The 15,527-nt window shown below is 41.4% G+C and overlaps 1 protein-coding gene across 1 annotated transcript; it reads right to left on the reverse strand.

Annotated features, from left to right (window-relative positions):
* Nucleotides 1-973: 973 nt before the first annotated feature.
* On the reverse strand, nt 974-12,866 carry cdc34b (cell division cycle 34 homolog (S. cerevisiae) b). The gene is made up of 5 exons (XM_072668767.1): nt 12,015-12,866; nt 8,786-8,872; nt 5,602-5,699; nt 4,319-4,453; nt 974-3,355 (listed from the first exon to the last, which is right to left on the reverse strand). Exons 1-5 carry the CDS (start codon nt 12,198-12,200, stop codon nt 3,142-3,144), a joined length of 720 nt encoding a protein of 239 aa, XP_072524868.1. The 5' UTR covers nt 12,201-12,866; the 3' UTR covers nt 974-3,141.
* Nucleotides 12,867-15,527: the final 2,661 nt, after the last annotated feature.

Below are 15,527 nucleotides of genomic sequence, written 5' to 3' on the forward strand. Positions count from 1 at the left end.
CATTGTCGCAATTGGACATTTTAAATTATGCTCCAGTGCTTGAAAAAAAAAACAACAACTAATAGATGGTTAGTCTTAAGCTTTCGCTATTATATACTGTATGCAAACGGTAAAAATAAACAGACACATGGTTTAAATGACTACTATGCCCCACCCCTAGAAATGATTGGGCTGCAGATTCTAGCAGACTAGCGGTGTTGTCATGGTAACAGGTCCCTGACTTGCATCAAAGCCTATGAGAAACCTGTACTGCTCATCTTTCCTTTATTATTATTATTATTATTATTATTCCCCTAATAACACACACCACATCTAAATGTGTCTGTGTGGTCTTGTTCTAGCCGAGAGTATTGATCCCTATAAATTTCTTAATTCCAGGCTGGTCCATGCTGGTTATTTCTAGACAGCGCTTCCCTGTCGAGGAAATATGCAGTTTACAGTTTTCCTTTCTGTAGTGCGCACAACCCAGCTCACAGGTGGAGTAATAAACAGATGAAGAGTTGAATGAAGTGTATACAAGTAAGGAAAGCAGCTACAGTGATTGAGAACTGCTGCCACTAGGTCCACTACCGAAATGTACCTCCTTGGCTGTAATAAATAGGCGATATCTAACCTGGAGGAGAAAGCACATTAAAAGCAAAAGCACCATTTTGGACTACACTAAGATTTGGAAGTACAACTTGGGAGTATCAATTAGCTAGCTAACAGTTAGTCAGGCTAACTACATACATCTCAGTCTATAAAAGAATTAAAGGAAAAAGCTTTTACAGAAAACACTTAAATAAATTACTTATTTGTACAAAAACATCTCCGATGTCCAATCCCATTCACCACCAGCCAACAATACTGACTGCAAATTTCTCAAAACCATGCACTCTAAATGATATGCAGAAATGTAATGTAAGTTCTATGAAATAATTGAGTGGAGTTGATCACGGTGCAGTTGCGTAAGCCTTCAGTACAGAAGCAGAACTATTCTAATAAAGATTTTTATTGTTCAGTTTTAAATAGGCCAACAAACCATAAAAATACATACAGGTCAGTAAAATGATCAGCCACAATACCCACGTGTGCATATCAGCATCGAGGTTTAAGATTGTAAACCGTCTTCGAGAACAGAACTGAAAACTGGTTAACTTGCCGTTCACAAATGGTTTGGGGGGGGACGGGGGGGACGGGACAAAGGTGTTTCAGTTGGTGTTGCCGAGGAATTTTCCGCCTTCCCCCTGTTTGGTTTATCCTGAGAGTCAGTTAAAACGAGCTCACGTTGAACTGGTTGGAAATGGTCAAATGCTGATGTAAGTAAAAGCCCTCTCCAGTCTCCAAATGCTCGAAGGCGTGAAATAAACTACAGGGTTTGATGCTGATGCTGCCATCATTTTACTGAGCCAAAAGTTCCAACGAAACCAAACACATGAGCATTCATAAGTCCAGGAGGATCGCCTAGATAGCCCCAAAACAAGGAATTTACGTCGCAATCTTGAGAAGAAAAAAAAAAAGAAAAAACCCCAAACAAACAAACAAACATTCTCTATTAAAATATCTAGGCGCTGAATAAATGAACTTCGTGAGAGATCGAGACAATATTGGCATTACAAAAACAAAAGTTTCAGCCAAACGGAAAAAAGACAATGAACACCCTACTATTCTTTTGTCTTCATGATTCCCACTTTAGAGAGCTGGGGACATGTAGCAACAAGATAACAGTAATCTGAACTGTACACACTATTGGCTTAAAGTAATGTTTGGGGTTTCACATAGCGAGATTGGGGTGGGTGGTTCGATTAGGGGGTTGAAGGCCTCTGCAGGGCAATCATCTGCACAAGCCTGCTTCCATAGAAGTGTCATCCCTCCTACTTAATAGTCCTAGTCCAAAAAAACAAACAAACACAAAGCCAAGCAAAAATGAAGCATCCCTTCAAAATCCATAACAAGTTCATAAAAGCAACTGCTTCTACACCAGTTCCAACCAGCTGTAGGCCAGTGTTCCTCTGGTTGCAAGGAACATCTGCACTCCTGTGCTCCAACACTTTCGATTCAAATCAAGAAAGGCTTGATAAATAGTTGGGGGGGGGGGGGGTTCAAACAAGTGTTTTAATCAAGAGTAAGAAAGCGGCAATTAAAAAGGCCCTCAATGACCAGGACTGATGTTAAAGATCTGTAGACAATTCCCGTGTCTCTGCTCTGGAGCATGAAAGTAGCTAGAAATGCAGTTTATTGCTGAACCGGTCAGACTGCAAATGCTCCCCGGTTGACCTGCTGTGGTTCCACCCACACAACTGCATTCTTCCTGTTGCTGGATGGGACAAGCTTTACAGAGTCCATCAAATTAGGAACTGTGCAGCTCCAAAAGTTAGTGTGTTGTATAACGTGTCAGAATCTTAACTGGGTTAAAACTGTTAGGATACATCAACATGGCTAATGTTAGCTCAATGTTGCAGCCAATCAGGTGGGAAATGTCAACATGGCCCAGGTCAGTAATGCAACACAAAGGCCATAGCAATCCCGATTAGTCATTTCTATGCATTTTCTCATCAAGTTGAATGGGTCTTTGATCGAATTTCTGTAAAGTTTGTCCACCTAGCAACAGTTGCTATGAAGTAACATGTTAATGGGCAGCGCACCAATCAACAGGTCAATAGGAAAAGTCTGCCAGGAGAAAACTGGACGAAGACACTAGCACTACCTAACTCAAAAGACGCCGTGGATGGAATAGGTATAACCGACGTAAACACACGCACAAGATCATCCGAGACCACCCTCTTTCACTCCAGCACTAATTCACCAATTCATATTCATTCATTCCCCCACTCAGTCCCGCATTCGTGTGTCTGAAAAAGCAAGGGGGCGTCAGGATTTCTGCAGCAAAAATTAAATGAACCCTCATGGAACCTCACTGACTTTAAAAGCTTATGGGAGACCATATCAAATCAAGAGCGAAGAGAGAACACAATTCATTTTTCAGCTAGTAATAAAAATCAAAACCAAAAAAATAACCTTAAAAAAATTATAGTTCCTTTAAGGAAAAACAAACAAAACAAAACAGCTATCCGAGTGAAATGAATACATGCGACAGCTTTTCAACTTTTCAGGGTGAAGATGAAGGTGAGGACAAGGAGGAGGCTGGCGGTGGCGATGATGTCACGATTCCTCATTTCCTGAGTCGTCTTCGTCGTAGCAACAGTCCTCGTCATTATCATCCTCCAAGTCCTCGTCGTCATAGTAATCGTCGTAAAACAAATCAGAGCCCTCGTCAGTCGCTGGGGCGCGTGTGCGCACGCAGTACTCTGCCAGTGTGGTGGGAACTTTCACACCGTCCCGTTCTGCTTCTGCTTTAGTGGCCATAACCTGCTTCCTGTAACACACACACACACAAACACAAACACACTTCAGAAACATGCAGGGGAACAGGATACTTCTGCTGTGCAGGCAGTTTTTCCCCCCCTGTCCTGTCCAGCCTTTCATCCCTACTCCAAATTCAATGCATTAAAGAACACCGTCAGGCCTTAACGTCTTTCAGTTTTTCCGCATATTTGTCTGTAACATCAAGCCTGGTCACACTGGTGAACGGAAAACAACAAATGTGAAAACAAATGTTGAAATCATATGAAGCAAGCTTTTCCAGTTCTCAAAGTGGTTTCCACCTCAGTTTCACGATGACCTGGCATGTTGCCAAGTCTATCCACAAGAGGGCAGCGTGATTAAACAATTAAAAAAATTCTTGTGACTCAGACACTTCATCAGAACTTCAGCTGAATGCAAACACACAGGTCAACAGTGTTTCTGTGGAAGCACAGCTAGATTATCAATGCCAGGGTTGGCCAGGGTTGGCCAAAAAGCTCTCTGAATCCTTCAGAAAGGTTGTAGATGCATACAAGTATGAGATTTAACAAGAGCTTAGTTAAGCTTAGGTAAGTGTGGGTCTTCCTACCTATACCAAAAACTCCTGAAAAGGGATCCTTTCTGATAAAGCACTACAGACACGCAATAGACATAGATGTTTTTCAGCAAAAACTAACAATTAGCTCACAGCCTGCTGGTTCACAGCTCTGTTAATCTCTCCAATGAATATATGAATAGCTCTAATGTCTCTTAATGTTAGGTGACTTAATGCCAGCTTGGCCATTTTGTTGATCAGGTAGATGTTCACTTCTTGATTAACATTATCTAACTGTGCTGCTTAGCAGAACACATTTCCAGAATTAATCTTTAGTGCCAGAAACTTACTACACAAGAAACTCTCAGCATGTTCACATGAGAGAAAATAAAAATAATAATAATAATAATAAAAAGAATAAGGAGAACACTTGTAACTCACCGAATGATCTCTGCATACTCCCTGTCCTTCGCCTTGCTGTCTCTCCATTTGCGATACATGACCGATGCATCAACGTTAGCAGGAGAGAAAGTGTTGGGCTCGTTCAACAGGGATATGACACTCAGTAGGATTGTCCTGGAAAACACACACAAATAAAAAAAAATGTCCATAAATATTGGACACTTGAGCGATGGAAGAGATCATGTGGTCGGATGACTCCAAATGTTCCCTATTCCAGAGCAAATGGGCGCATCAGGGTAAAAAGGAACCGATGTACCCATCATGAACACGGTCCGCTGTACAAGCCTATGGAGGAGTGTCAGGACCTGAGGTTGCTTCCGTTGGTCAGTCTAGGCTCATCTGCTTATGTGGCAATAAAACAAAGACAGCTGCATACCTGATCGTACAGGTTAAACCATCAATGCGGTACGGGCACATTCAAGGACAACTCCTCATGATTCATCAGGTATGAATTATGAAAGACTGTTCTAAGGAATTCTAAGGAATCATGCTCATACATGAACTGGCCTCCACAGAGTCCTGACCTCAACCTCACTGAAAGTCTTTACATAGAACTTTACAGAGCGGTTCAACTCACCCACAAGATCTCGTCCAAAAATTAAGAACAATCTGGTGGAAATAAACGTTGTGACGTGGCATAAGGTTGTAAAAACAATGCCACATTGAATGTGTATCATGAGACAGCTAGCAGGTGGTTCTGCAATATATTCGAGTGCTTTTTTGTGGCCAGGAAGTGTGAGTCAGTGTGAGCTCATTCCAAAACGTGAGCTACTGGACGACAGGCTTTTTTCTTTCTTTCTTTTTTTATTAGAATAAACCTGTCCATCGGTGACAGGTGCTCTTTAAAACGTATACACACAAGCAACTCTCAGTTAAAGCATTTTCTCACGTTACATAGGTACGTGAAACCAGATAACAGAAGATTGAAGTGAAAGGGGGGGGGCTCTAGTAGAGGAAAGACGTGTTAGACACTTCCTGCCGCATGACTTAAACAGACAAATGCAGCGATGAGTAAACTACAGGAGAACAGTAGCAGCTGAGCACAGATAAAGAAATAATCAGCTGAACTGATAATACAACCAAGTTGTGATGTCAACCAGCACAGAGCAAAATAAATGGCTATTAATAATATATGGCTGTTAAAGTAGGGGGCCATGAGACGCTCAGAAGTACAAGAAAACTACCAAAACAAGTGGGTACGTGTGAGCAAACAGCAAAACTACAGTTTTGTACAACAGGGGCTTTGCGTGCTGCTTCTTTACCTGACATTCTGTGTAGGATTCCACCTCTCTGAGGGCAGCTCTCCACTCTGAGGGTCATCTACTGGAGGGTGAAGGATTGAGATGCACACGTCACCATTCTGAAAGACAAACACCAGGGCAGGCATGATTTCACATGGTTAATTTAGTTATTCAGACAAAGCAAAACTTGGATTGTCTCGTCCATTAAAACCTTGGATCGCCAAAATTATCACTTTACAGGAGAAGGAGGGCGCTCTTAATGGTAACGTACACAGTGATGGGCAAAGTAGACAAAAGGACTTTGCAGCAGCCTTACTAAAAATCATACTAAAGGCTTAATTTTGCAGCAGAAAGATTTCTAGGCTGTATTTAAAACGAAGAAACAGGTGAAGAGTAAGGGTCTGATATATTTAATTACTTTGTTTTTACTGTAGCTTAGTTCCTGTCAAATGAATAAAATAACAAGAAGTGCGCTGCCAGTGTTCATCTACATGTAGACTATTTTGACGCTCATACTTTTCCCCTCAGATTTAAAGTTCTTAGCTTGCAGCTACTGTGCTTTGCAATATTAAACACATGACCATACACTAATGATGCACAACCTCCTGAATCTTGTTGGACAAACATGGAAACGTGTTCAGGCAGACATTCAGAACAGACCTGACAAGATCATGAACGGTCTCCTTTTGATAACCAAGTCTTCTAGAAAGCAGCTTAGCTCGGGTATCAGATGCGCCATCTAAGTCTGGTCCGAATGTCTGAGGCTGAGCCCAGACAAGTAGTATGCTTAGTTTAGTAAGTATTTTTAGCACAGCCTTTTGTGTAATTGCATTTTAGATTTACATGTTTAAAATTAATGCAGTGACTGGGCAGAATGCAAGGCCTGTCAGGGTTGGTTAAAACAGTGTGAATTCTCACAGTCGCAGAAAGCAGAAGTTCTTAATTAACCATTCTACTTGAGTTAAAGTACAAAAGTCACTGCTAAATGTACTTAAATTACCAAAAGAGGTGTTTTACATTTTAAAGTTTCTAGTATTTTTATACTACGTACACTTAACATTTGGTTTGCAGAACACTGGCAGTTCCTCGCTTTAGAAGCAAAAACAGTGGGGGAAGAGCATTCTCTTACACCCCCCACCTCCAAAATCTGGAATAAACTCAGACACACTGTGTTTAAAGCTAGGTTAAAAACAAGCTTTTTTCAAAAAGGTCTTCGGATAATTCACCAATCTACTGTGTTTTTTCCTTGCTGATTTAGCCTGTTTACATACTAACACTGTTCTGGACTGCTCTGATTACAGGTTCCCTAATTGTGTCTTTCTAATCTACATACATATACACATATATACATATACACACTGTCGCCACTGGCTTGCTCAAAAGGCTCGGCAGGTGCACACAAACAAGAACAGTTCATAAACCAGGCAAATTTCCATGGTGATCACAAATGGCATTAGGCCGAAACCAGTTACTCTTTAAATTCTCAAGACTGTAACTCTTGCATGTATATGCCTTGCTTGGAAAACTCAGCATTTAAGGTAGTGGTTTAGTTGTTTTTTTGTTGGTGTTTTGTTTTCTTTTTAAAGTGGAGCTACGATGTTTTGATCCTGAAAAACATTCAACCTAAATCTAAAGACATCAAGGCATTCTGTTCAAGGCCTGCTTTGGCCTCACGGACAATGTGGTGAGCCGCGGGAGCCTATCCAAGTTACAGGACAACATCTTTGACCATTTCTGTCTGCTATTATTGTGATGGATTGGACCCTGGTGTAAGGCTAGTTTACTTGGAAATTGCCAGGAAGGGTGTTACAGAATGTTCTGAATGGTTGTGATTGAGTGTTCGAGCCTTGGGCGCTCTTTGGTCGCTTGCATTATGTTCAGGAGGGACACTCTTTAAGAAGTGAGGGGCTGCTTCAGCAGAAGCCGGCTACACAAACATGTTTTCGCTCTTGAAGGCACTCTGAATACCGTACATTCAAGCGACTCACAAAGCCTAAAAATGCTGCCAAGTCAGGTCATAACTGTTTGCCTCATTCATACACTCCCAGAGGCTGCTGTTATCAAAGTCACTTCACCTCTCACTCGGTACATGTTATTTACAACAGAAAGAAGCGTACCGATAAAGATGAACGTAGGTAGTCACCAACAATTAAATATGCAGTATGAGTAATCTCCCATTGGTCAGTATTTCAGGCTATACAATATTATTACAAAAAATATTTCTAGAATATTAAAGATGGTCTTTAAAAAGAGTGTAAATGTGATTCTGAACACTGATTAAAGCAAAGACACGGAACTTGATCAGGATTATAGTCACATCGCCGGACTTGCAATGTCACATGAGGCAAATGAAATCATAAACATTATGCTACAACTTAATTGATACAGAGGGAAAGAATTATAATAAAATCACACCGTTCTGATTTCCCATGGCATATCTACCAGAAGCAGACCCCCCCCCCCCCAATTTGTGCAGCCCTGTACCCAATACATTAAAATTTGTCTGGATCTGCCCTTATACGGATTCACTGGATCGAAACATTCCTACACAAAACATTAGTGATTATTAGTGCGTGTTTCCAAACCTTTTCTCTGGAAAACCTAGTATTTACTGTTACTATTAATTAATTGGCTGAGCTGCTGGTGGAACTGAATAAATCCACTGGCCAAATTTTACAGCAACTAAACCGGTTCCTCTCAGCTGCTCAATGAAATTGTTTGACATTAACATTAAATTAATTAAATTAGCATTTATTTGCACTTAAGTAAAATATATTATAGTATCTCTACAAGTAATATACGTATTTTGCACTGTACCGTACATCTATACAATGTGTCTAAATGCATAAATGGCTATGGGTCCATTTCCTACTGTGATTGAGATTTTTAATATCCATTAACACCATGCAAACCAAGTCACTTTTGGAAACACTACAGACTGAACTTGTTTAAATCAAGGTCAATTGAGTAACAGCCCTAATGCTCTTAGTATCCCAAATAATCAAACTGCGAACCATGCAATCATTTTCTTAATACTTAACAGCATGTTTTTTCCACAGGCATTGTTTACTGCAGAAAGTAGCTATTTATAGACAGTGAATGGGGTGAGAAGAGTTTAAAGCCTAGGATGACTTCCAACGCCTGCTGCCATGGAGTACAATCACATCGATCACGACAGCGTGAGGAAAAACACACTTTTACTTACCTCATAGATGTTGGGGTGCCACATCTTGGTGAGGAATCTGAAGGCAGGTGGGGAGTAGGGGTAGTCGATAGGAAACTTGATGCGTGCCTAGAATGAAGAAAAATAGGCCAGGTTCACTATGGGGACTAGAACAAATGGGGACATGGAGAATTGAATAAATAAGCAAAGCAACTTCGACCCGGGCCCCTTTTCTCTGGGCATCAAGCGCCACAGCCGCAGACCTAATCAAGACTGATTTTACGCCTTACACTGACAGACGAGCCAGCCTGTCGGTGCTGTGAAGTTCAGGACCATTTCGAATCCATTAACGCCCCAATGGAGCGGAGTGATCAGGCAGGGCCTGCCTCTCCAATAAAGAGACACTGGCTGGAGGTAGCCGTTCTCTCCCTTAGCAAGGCGGCTCGGAGACACTGGGACAGCCGCCGATAATTGGATTGGAGATGCATTACAACTCAGGGAAACAATGCAGATGGGCCAGAGGGGCACGGCGCAAAAAAGAAAGACAATACACGAATCAACAACTGGCCTTGAAATGAGAAAACAGGGGCAAATCAAAGCCAGCACATTTTTAGGCAGTAAAACAACTAGGTTAATCCGTCATTACATAAGAGTACCCTGCTCTGTTGAACTCGATCCAGGTCCAATGCTTTTACAAAAACCTAGCTATCAAGTTACTGTCACTGAAACACGCTACCAGTGAACTACTTGGGGACAGATAAGCAGCCTGAAACTTGGAAGGTGCAGCCGAATACAAGGAAGGAAGCGCAGGCAGATACAAAAAGATAAAGGGCATCCGACATGTGTGAACACACACAGACAGATAGTATTGATGATAAAGTTCTGAAAAGACACTGTAGCAATGTAGTGACGAAAATCTCAAGGCACCTTTAATTTTTATACATGAAACTCTGAAATAAAGTTGATACAAATGGTCATTTGATCCACTTCTGGTTCCATTACCAGTTTTGTAAAAGAAATGTGAAAGTGTGAAGAACCTTTGAACTGGGAACAATAACATTTACTTAAAATTTTCTTTAACAAAAGAACCCTTAGTAGCGCCTTTATTTTTAAGAGTGCATGTTAAGACTACCCCCTCATCTACCTAAGCAGTGTACATTTTAAAAACCCTTATTACAGGGGAGGGTACATCTGCATTTGTGATAGTCTTTGGTTTTCATCGTGTGTTAAGAACAAATGAACTGAAACAACTCCATTCCTGAGTTGTTGTTCTGACAGTGACGACACACAACTCAAAACAGTGAAATATTTAAATTCTCTGACAGACAGCTTTTTGTATATCGTCAAGCAAAAACCTGTTAGTACCAAAACGTCAACCTTACAGGCCAAGGTAAAAACCTTCTTAACTTTTAATGTAAAAAGGTTTTATTCAAAGTCATTTAAGTGGAAAAACACATATGAAGATACAAGATTTTTATATGACAGAAACACGGTTGTTTAAAAAGCTTTTTTTCACTATCCAAAAAACTAAACAACTACACAACGTGTAGCCTTTTCATTATGTTTTTCATCATGTTTGGTACTTTTGATTTCAGAAAAACACAATGTATCAGCCTGTATGTGTAAGTCAGATACTGTCCCTTTGTGTTACACAGCACTTACACAAGCACAGTAATCTTGCAAAATAGGACCATCTTTCTACCCCTGTTTTTCCTGTCAAAAACAACTGCGAGATACGATCATCTGCTTTGTCCGGGTTTCTAACAAAGCACAGCTCATCCTGGTGAGCAGTGTAAACCGTTGCAAGCGGCACTACTGGTTCTGGTGCTGCACCCCAGGGGCACTGCAGGTTGGTTTGCACTCAGAGGGGGAGCAGCTCACACTCCCAGCTCTGTCACCGATCAAGTCTGAACACGGCCCTGTATCCAGCCCCAGCAGAAGGCAATGACGCCACTGTATCTGCCAAGCCCCACGGTGCTCAACCAGGGTAAACAAAGGCAAGGACTGAACTTTCATCAGTGTGACCTAGTTTTTAAAAATCCCTCCATAAAAATCCACTCACTTCTGCCATAATAATCCTGGGCCTGCTTGGGACTGATTCAATAATTCACTGTAAAATCTAACCAGATGTAGATCGAGTAATTATATCTCCACTGGGGGAAACGCTGGGGAGACAATGAGCCTATTATTTTAGCATCCAGGTCCTGGCTGCCTTTTTGCTTGTGCTGAGGAACTGAAACTTGTGATTTTGCTTCCTCTGCATAGTTCATACCTACTATAAAAATCACAGGAAAGGAAGGAAGACAGAGACACTGAACACAAGGATGATTGTCCCAGCTAACAGAGAACGTTATGAGAACGTTCAACAACGTTTTTAAAAGGTTACAGAAATAACATTCCAGGAAAAGTCATTGAAACGTTCAGACAACGTTTTTCTTCACCCCAACGTCATCAGAACGTTAAACATCAAACAAAACGTTCTAGGAACGTCATCAGAAAACCTGACAGATCGAACGTTCTCAGAACCAAAACTTGTAGCTAACGTTTAGAAAACGTCCTACCAACCAAAAAAATGGATGGGATGGTCATTGGTTTGTCCACGGATTTATGAAAAAACGCTTCACAAGGAGAAAAGCGTTGATTTGGGGGCTTTTTCTTAAAGATTAGGAATGTCTAAGGCTACAATTAACCCAAAACGTTTGGGTTTTTAAACGTGACATGGTGTAAAACCGAAAAGCTGGACAGTACAACGTCCCCCTATACGTTTCAGTCCTGTGTGCCTCTGAAAAGCCAGCGCAAACAGAGGCAGCTACACCGTGCCAGTCAGCAACTCGCTGCTACTTGACGGGCGCATTGTTGACAGAGAGAATAGGAACAAAGAGGCAAACAGCCAAGTGTCACCAAACCAGCGCTGCCTCACACAGACAACACCGAGGACACCCAAAAGGCCTCGCTAAACCCCACCCCAGCTCAACATAACCGAGCTGTTGGTACTTGATATCCGATAAATATTATCTAGCTAGCTACATTTAAGAGCACTAGCAGTAACAGCCGCGAAGACAGCCTGCTAGTGCTAGCTAGGATAGCTATCTAGCTATGTGGGCAGCCGAGCAGCTAGCTACGCTGGCTACATCAGGCTAAATATAGGCTGCTAAATTTAGCTGGCCAAATGGTAAACGGCTGAAATCATAGCTAGCGACCTCACACTAATGACTGTAGCGCTAGCTAGCTATGCTAGCATACATTGCCCAAATGAACCACGTTCGCCTACCTTGAAATAACCACCTTCGTAGAGTGTGTTTGGAGGTCCGAAAATGGCTACTTCCCAGTTGTACAAATCTGCCTCGTCCACCAGCGTTATTTTGAAGCCTTCGACTGGCTCCTCTTGAAGACTTTTCATCTCCAGCATTAAGGCTTTTTGCGAACTCGCGACGTGAGGACTACTGTGCTGAGCCATTTCTGTGCTGCTTCAGGCGAATAAATGTGTGTGTGAGGGTGTGAGAGTGTGTGTGTGGAAACGCCTGGGCTGGCTGTGTGTCTTGCGCCAGCTATAGCGAACTCAATCTAGGCTGAGCGGACCTGCGCTGGCAGGCTTTTGTGTGATAGCTCGGCTAGCCTCGCCAGCTACACAGGAACGCCTTTTGTTTCTTTGGACTTCCCTACGACTAGCTTAGCCAGCTTTCCAGTGAGCTAACCGTGACGCATAAACCCCCTCAAAAAACGTCCCACTAACCACACAGACGACCCGAGCAGCTGTGAACTATCTACCATTATACATGCTCTACTCTGTGCCCATAACGAACAGGGTCAGAGTCCCTGCGAGCCGAAATACGCAGAGCCAAACTCGAAAAAACGCCTCCGATTTGTTTTCGTAGCGAAGCTAAGCTAAGCTAAGCTAAGCTAAGCTAACAGAAACCACAAAGCTCCGCCAGCTCGCGACGATTCACCAGCTAAACGCGCCGTCTCTGTCTCGGTCACCAGCGCTTCGTAAAACACTATTACAATGCTGCCAAACGGCCGAAACGCTGGTTAAAGTTTGAGATGACTTCTGTAGCTACAGAAAACAACTGAACAAACAAGTCAGTTTGGGGAGCGACTGTTCGCAGCTGCCCGACTCGGCAGACTCGGCTCTGATGTGTGTTTTTTTTCCTCGGTTCCACTCGTCAAAAAGGCCGCAGGGCACTCTGGGTAATGAAGTCTTTTAGGCTGAAACTCCGCCTCCAACTCATAGATTCGACAGTGGAAACCATAGACACATTAGTATTGAACACTGGTTTTAATATGTAACAAATATTAAACATAACTACAATGACTGTTTATGAAATGCTGATTTAAATATGTAATAAATACGTTAATATACTTATGTTTCTATTAATTACATGAATAATATATTACGTTATAAATTATATAATGATATGTAGTGTGTACATTACATTTGAAATGAAATGTAAATAAATACAAGATATTGTACCTTCAATTTTAAAACTGCAAAATGTACAGGACCCTCAGACCCGTGGTGCAATATATAAATACTTGAGAGACTATTCCGGAGTATAGCAGAGATGACTGTAATGATTTTCTTCATCCACTAGGGGGGGCTAAAAAACTGTGTTTAAAATCAGGCCAGGAACTACAGTTTTCTGAGCTCCTCTTGTGCTTCACCTCATAATAAATGCTGACTTTATTCAGTGACTACTTTTGAGCTTGGTTAAGAGTCAGAGTTCTGTGTGTCTGTTTATCAGATCCTGGTTCCCTACTGTGATCTGATCTCGGCCGTGTGTTCTGGAGACAGCCCTGCTAGAGCCTCTGCTGATCAGTACTGGCAAGCTCTGCAAGCTGTCACTGTCGGCCCCCTTGAGCAAGGCCCTTTACCCTCTCTGCTCCCCGGGTGCCGCAGCAATGGCTGCCCACCACTCCAGGCATGTGTGCTTACTGTCACTGTGTGTGTGTGTGTTCACTGCATGGATGGGTTAAAGGCGGAGGCCAAATTCTATCTGTGTCCAACGGCAATGGTGAATATGGTTGCCTTGTCTTGGCTTGTCTTGTCTTGTATGATGGAAGGATCATAGAAACCAGTAGCAGTCTGTGTGTGTGTGTGTGTGTGTGTTCAGGTTGTGGTTGGTGTTGCTGGTGAGACCAGTTTGTTCCTGTACCTCTTTCCGGGTTGGCAGGGCTTGGCACAGGAAGTGGCTGGGGTGAGTAGGGTCAGAGGAGATGCTGATGGCTTTCCACCCACATCTCTTGTTGTAGGGGTCCTGTATGGGTGGGAGGGCTGCAGTGATGTACTGCGCAGTTTTCATTATTCTCTGCAGGGCCTTGCGTTCAGCAGCAATGTCGTTGTCAGTGCATCACTCTGCATGGAGCTTCACTTCCTCCCTGTATCTGCTGGCGGGAGCTTCTTTAGCTCATAATGGGAGAAGCACAACCTGTAGACGGGCCTTAAGAAGAGAGACTGGAGCTACAGACTGTTTGGTTCCTCGTGCCACCGCAACTGCTCTTACTATCGAGACATGGGCTCCACAAGACCTCTGAAGATGTGCACCAAGCGGTTCCAGCAGATCCTGAAAGTCCTGTAAGTAGTTAGGTGGAGCCTCATTAGCATTAAAAAATATAATAATAAAATAAATAAATAGTAAGTTTTGTATATTGATCCCTAAATAAAAATACATACCTATAATAATATCTAAATACTTGTAACTATTGACACCCACTTTACCCAGAGGAAGTTCAAAAGTATGTGAAACAATCTCTTTGAGAGAGCAATATGTTTATGATATTTGCATGATGATTAGCTAATGTAATTGGAAAATAAACGTTTATTTATTTATTGCCAGTGACATATATTAGGTGAGGAATCATATGTCATTGATATATGTCTTTAATGTACAAAATATTAAATTTAATGTAATTTTTGTAATTAAGATTCATTAAGATTTATCTGTGTTTTTATCATTTTATTAATGATAGTGGAAAAGTCTGATTTGTGGACAGGGTATAAGTAGCAATGTATTAATGTAAACAAAATCTATTCATTTTGGTGTGATAATTAATAAAATAATTGATTTAATAATGATTAAGAAAGCCTGTGCTTTTGGACCTTTTTGGAGAATATACTCCACTTGGTTCCATCGGGACGAAAGCGCAGGTGTCCCCAGGTGTCTGGACTTATGCATTGATTTACCATACTTTATACTGTCTGCTGAGACTAGCTCCTTCAGTCTGTTACAGGCACCCCTCCCCAAAGGAAGAAATAAATGTTACATTTTTATATGTAGCAGAAATATGCACACATTTCTTAGATAAAATAAATATTACTTGTGCTAGAATAATATTAAATATGCAATCATGTTTTTTTATATAAATGTTTTATGTGTTTTGGTTATTTTGTGAAGTCTTTTGTCTCGCTACCATTAATACTTTTTATAGTAGTAGTATTCCAGCAGTATTAGTATATATATATATAATACTAGTATTATTATTACAATATTATACTTAGATATATATTATATATTTATATATATATATAGTATTTTTATACATGGGTAAAATAATACTATTGGGTCTATTCGTGGGTATTAATATTATTTATCTGCTTATTAGTTACTAATTTCCTTTCATCTCGCTATCGTTAATAAATATTATTAATCCTTTGTTTAAAGTACATGTGTTTAAACGCACACAGGCGTCCAGTCCAGAGCTTTTATTCTGGAAACTGCGGCTTTTAGTGAGTAAATCTGGAGCCTGAGCTCTCCTGGCTTCTCACTCGCCGTTACCGCTAGTAGCA

The sequence above is a fragment of the Salminus brasiliensis genome, chromosome 23 (genome assembly GCF_030463535.1).
Source record: "Salminus brasiliensis chromosome 23, fSalBra1.hap2, whole genome shotgun sequence".
Taxonomy (NCBI): Eukaryota; Metazoa; Chordata; class Actinopteri; order Characiformes; family Bryconidae; genus Salminus; species Salminus brasiliensis.

Coding starts and splice junctions, on each gene's coding strand:
- cdc34b (XM_072668767.1), bottom strand. CDS start 12,200: ATGGCTCAGCACAGTAGTCCTCACGTCGCGAGTTCGCAAAAAGCCTTA. Junction 8,873..12,014: donor ACGAAGGTGGTTATTTCAAG/GTAGGCGAACGT, acceptor TCTTCATTCTAG/GCACGCATCAAGTTTCCTAT. Junction 3,356..4,318: donor GAGTATGCAGAGATCATTCG/GTGAGTTACAAG, acceptor TGTGTGTTACAG/GAAGCAGGTTATGGCCACTA.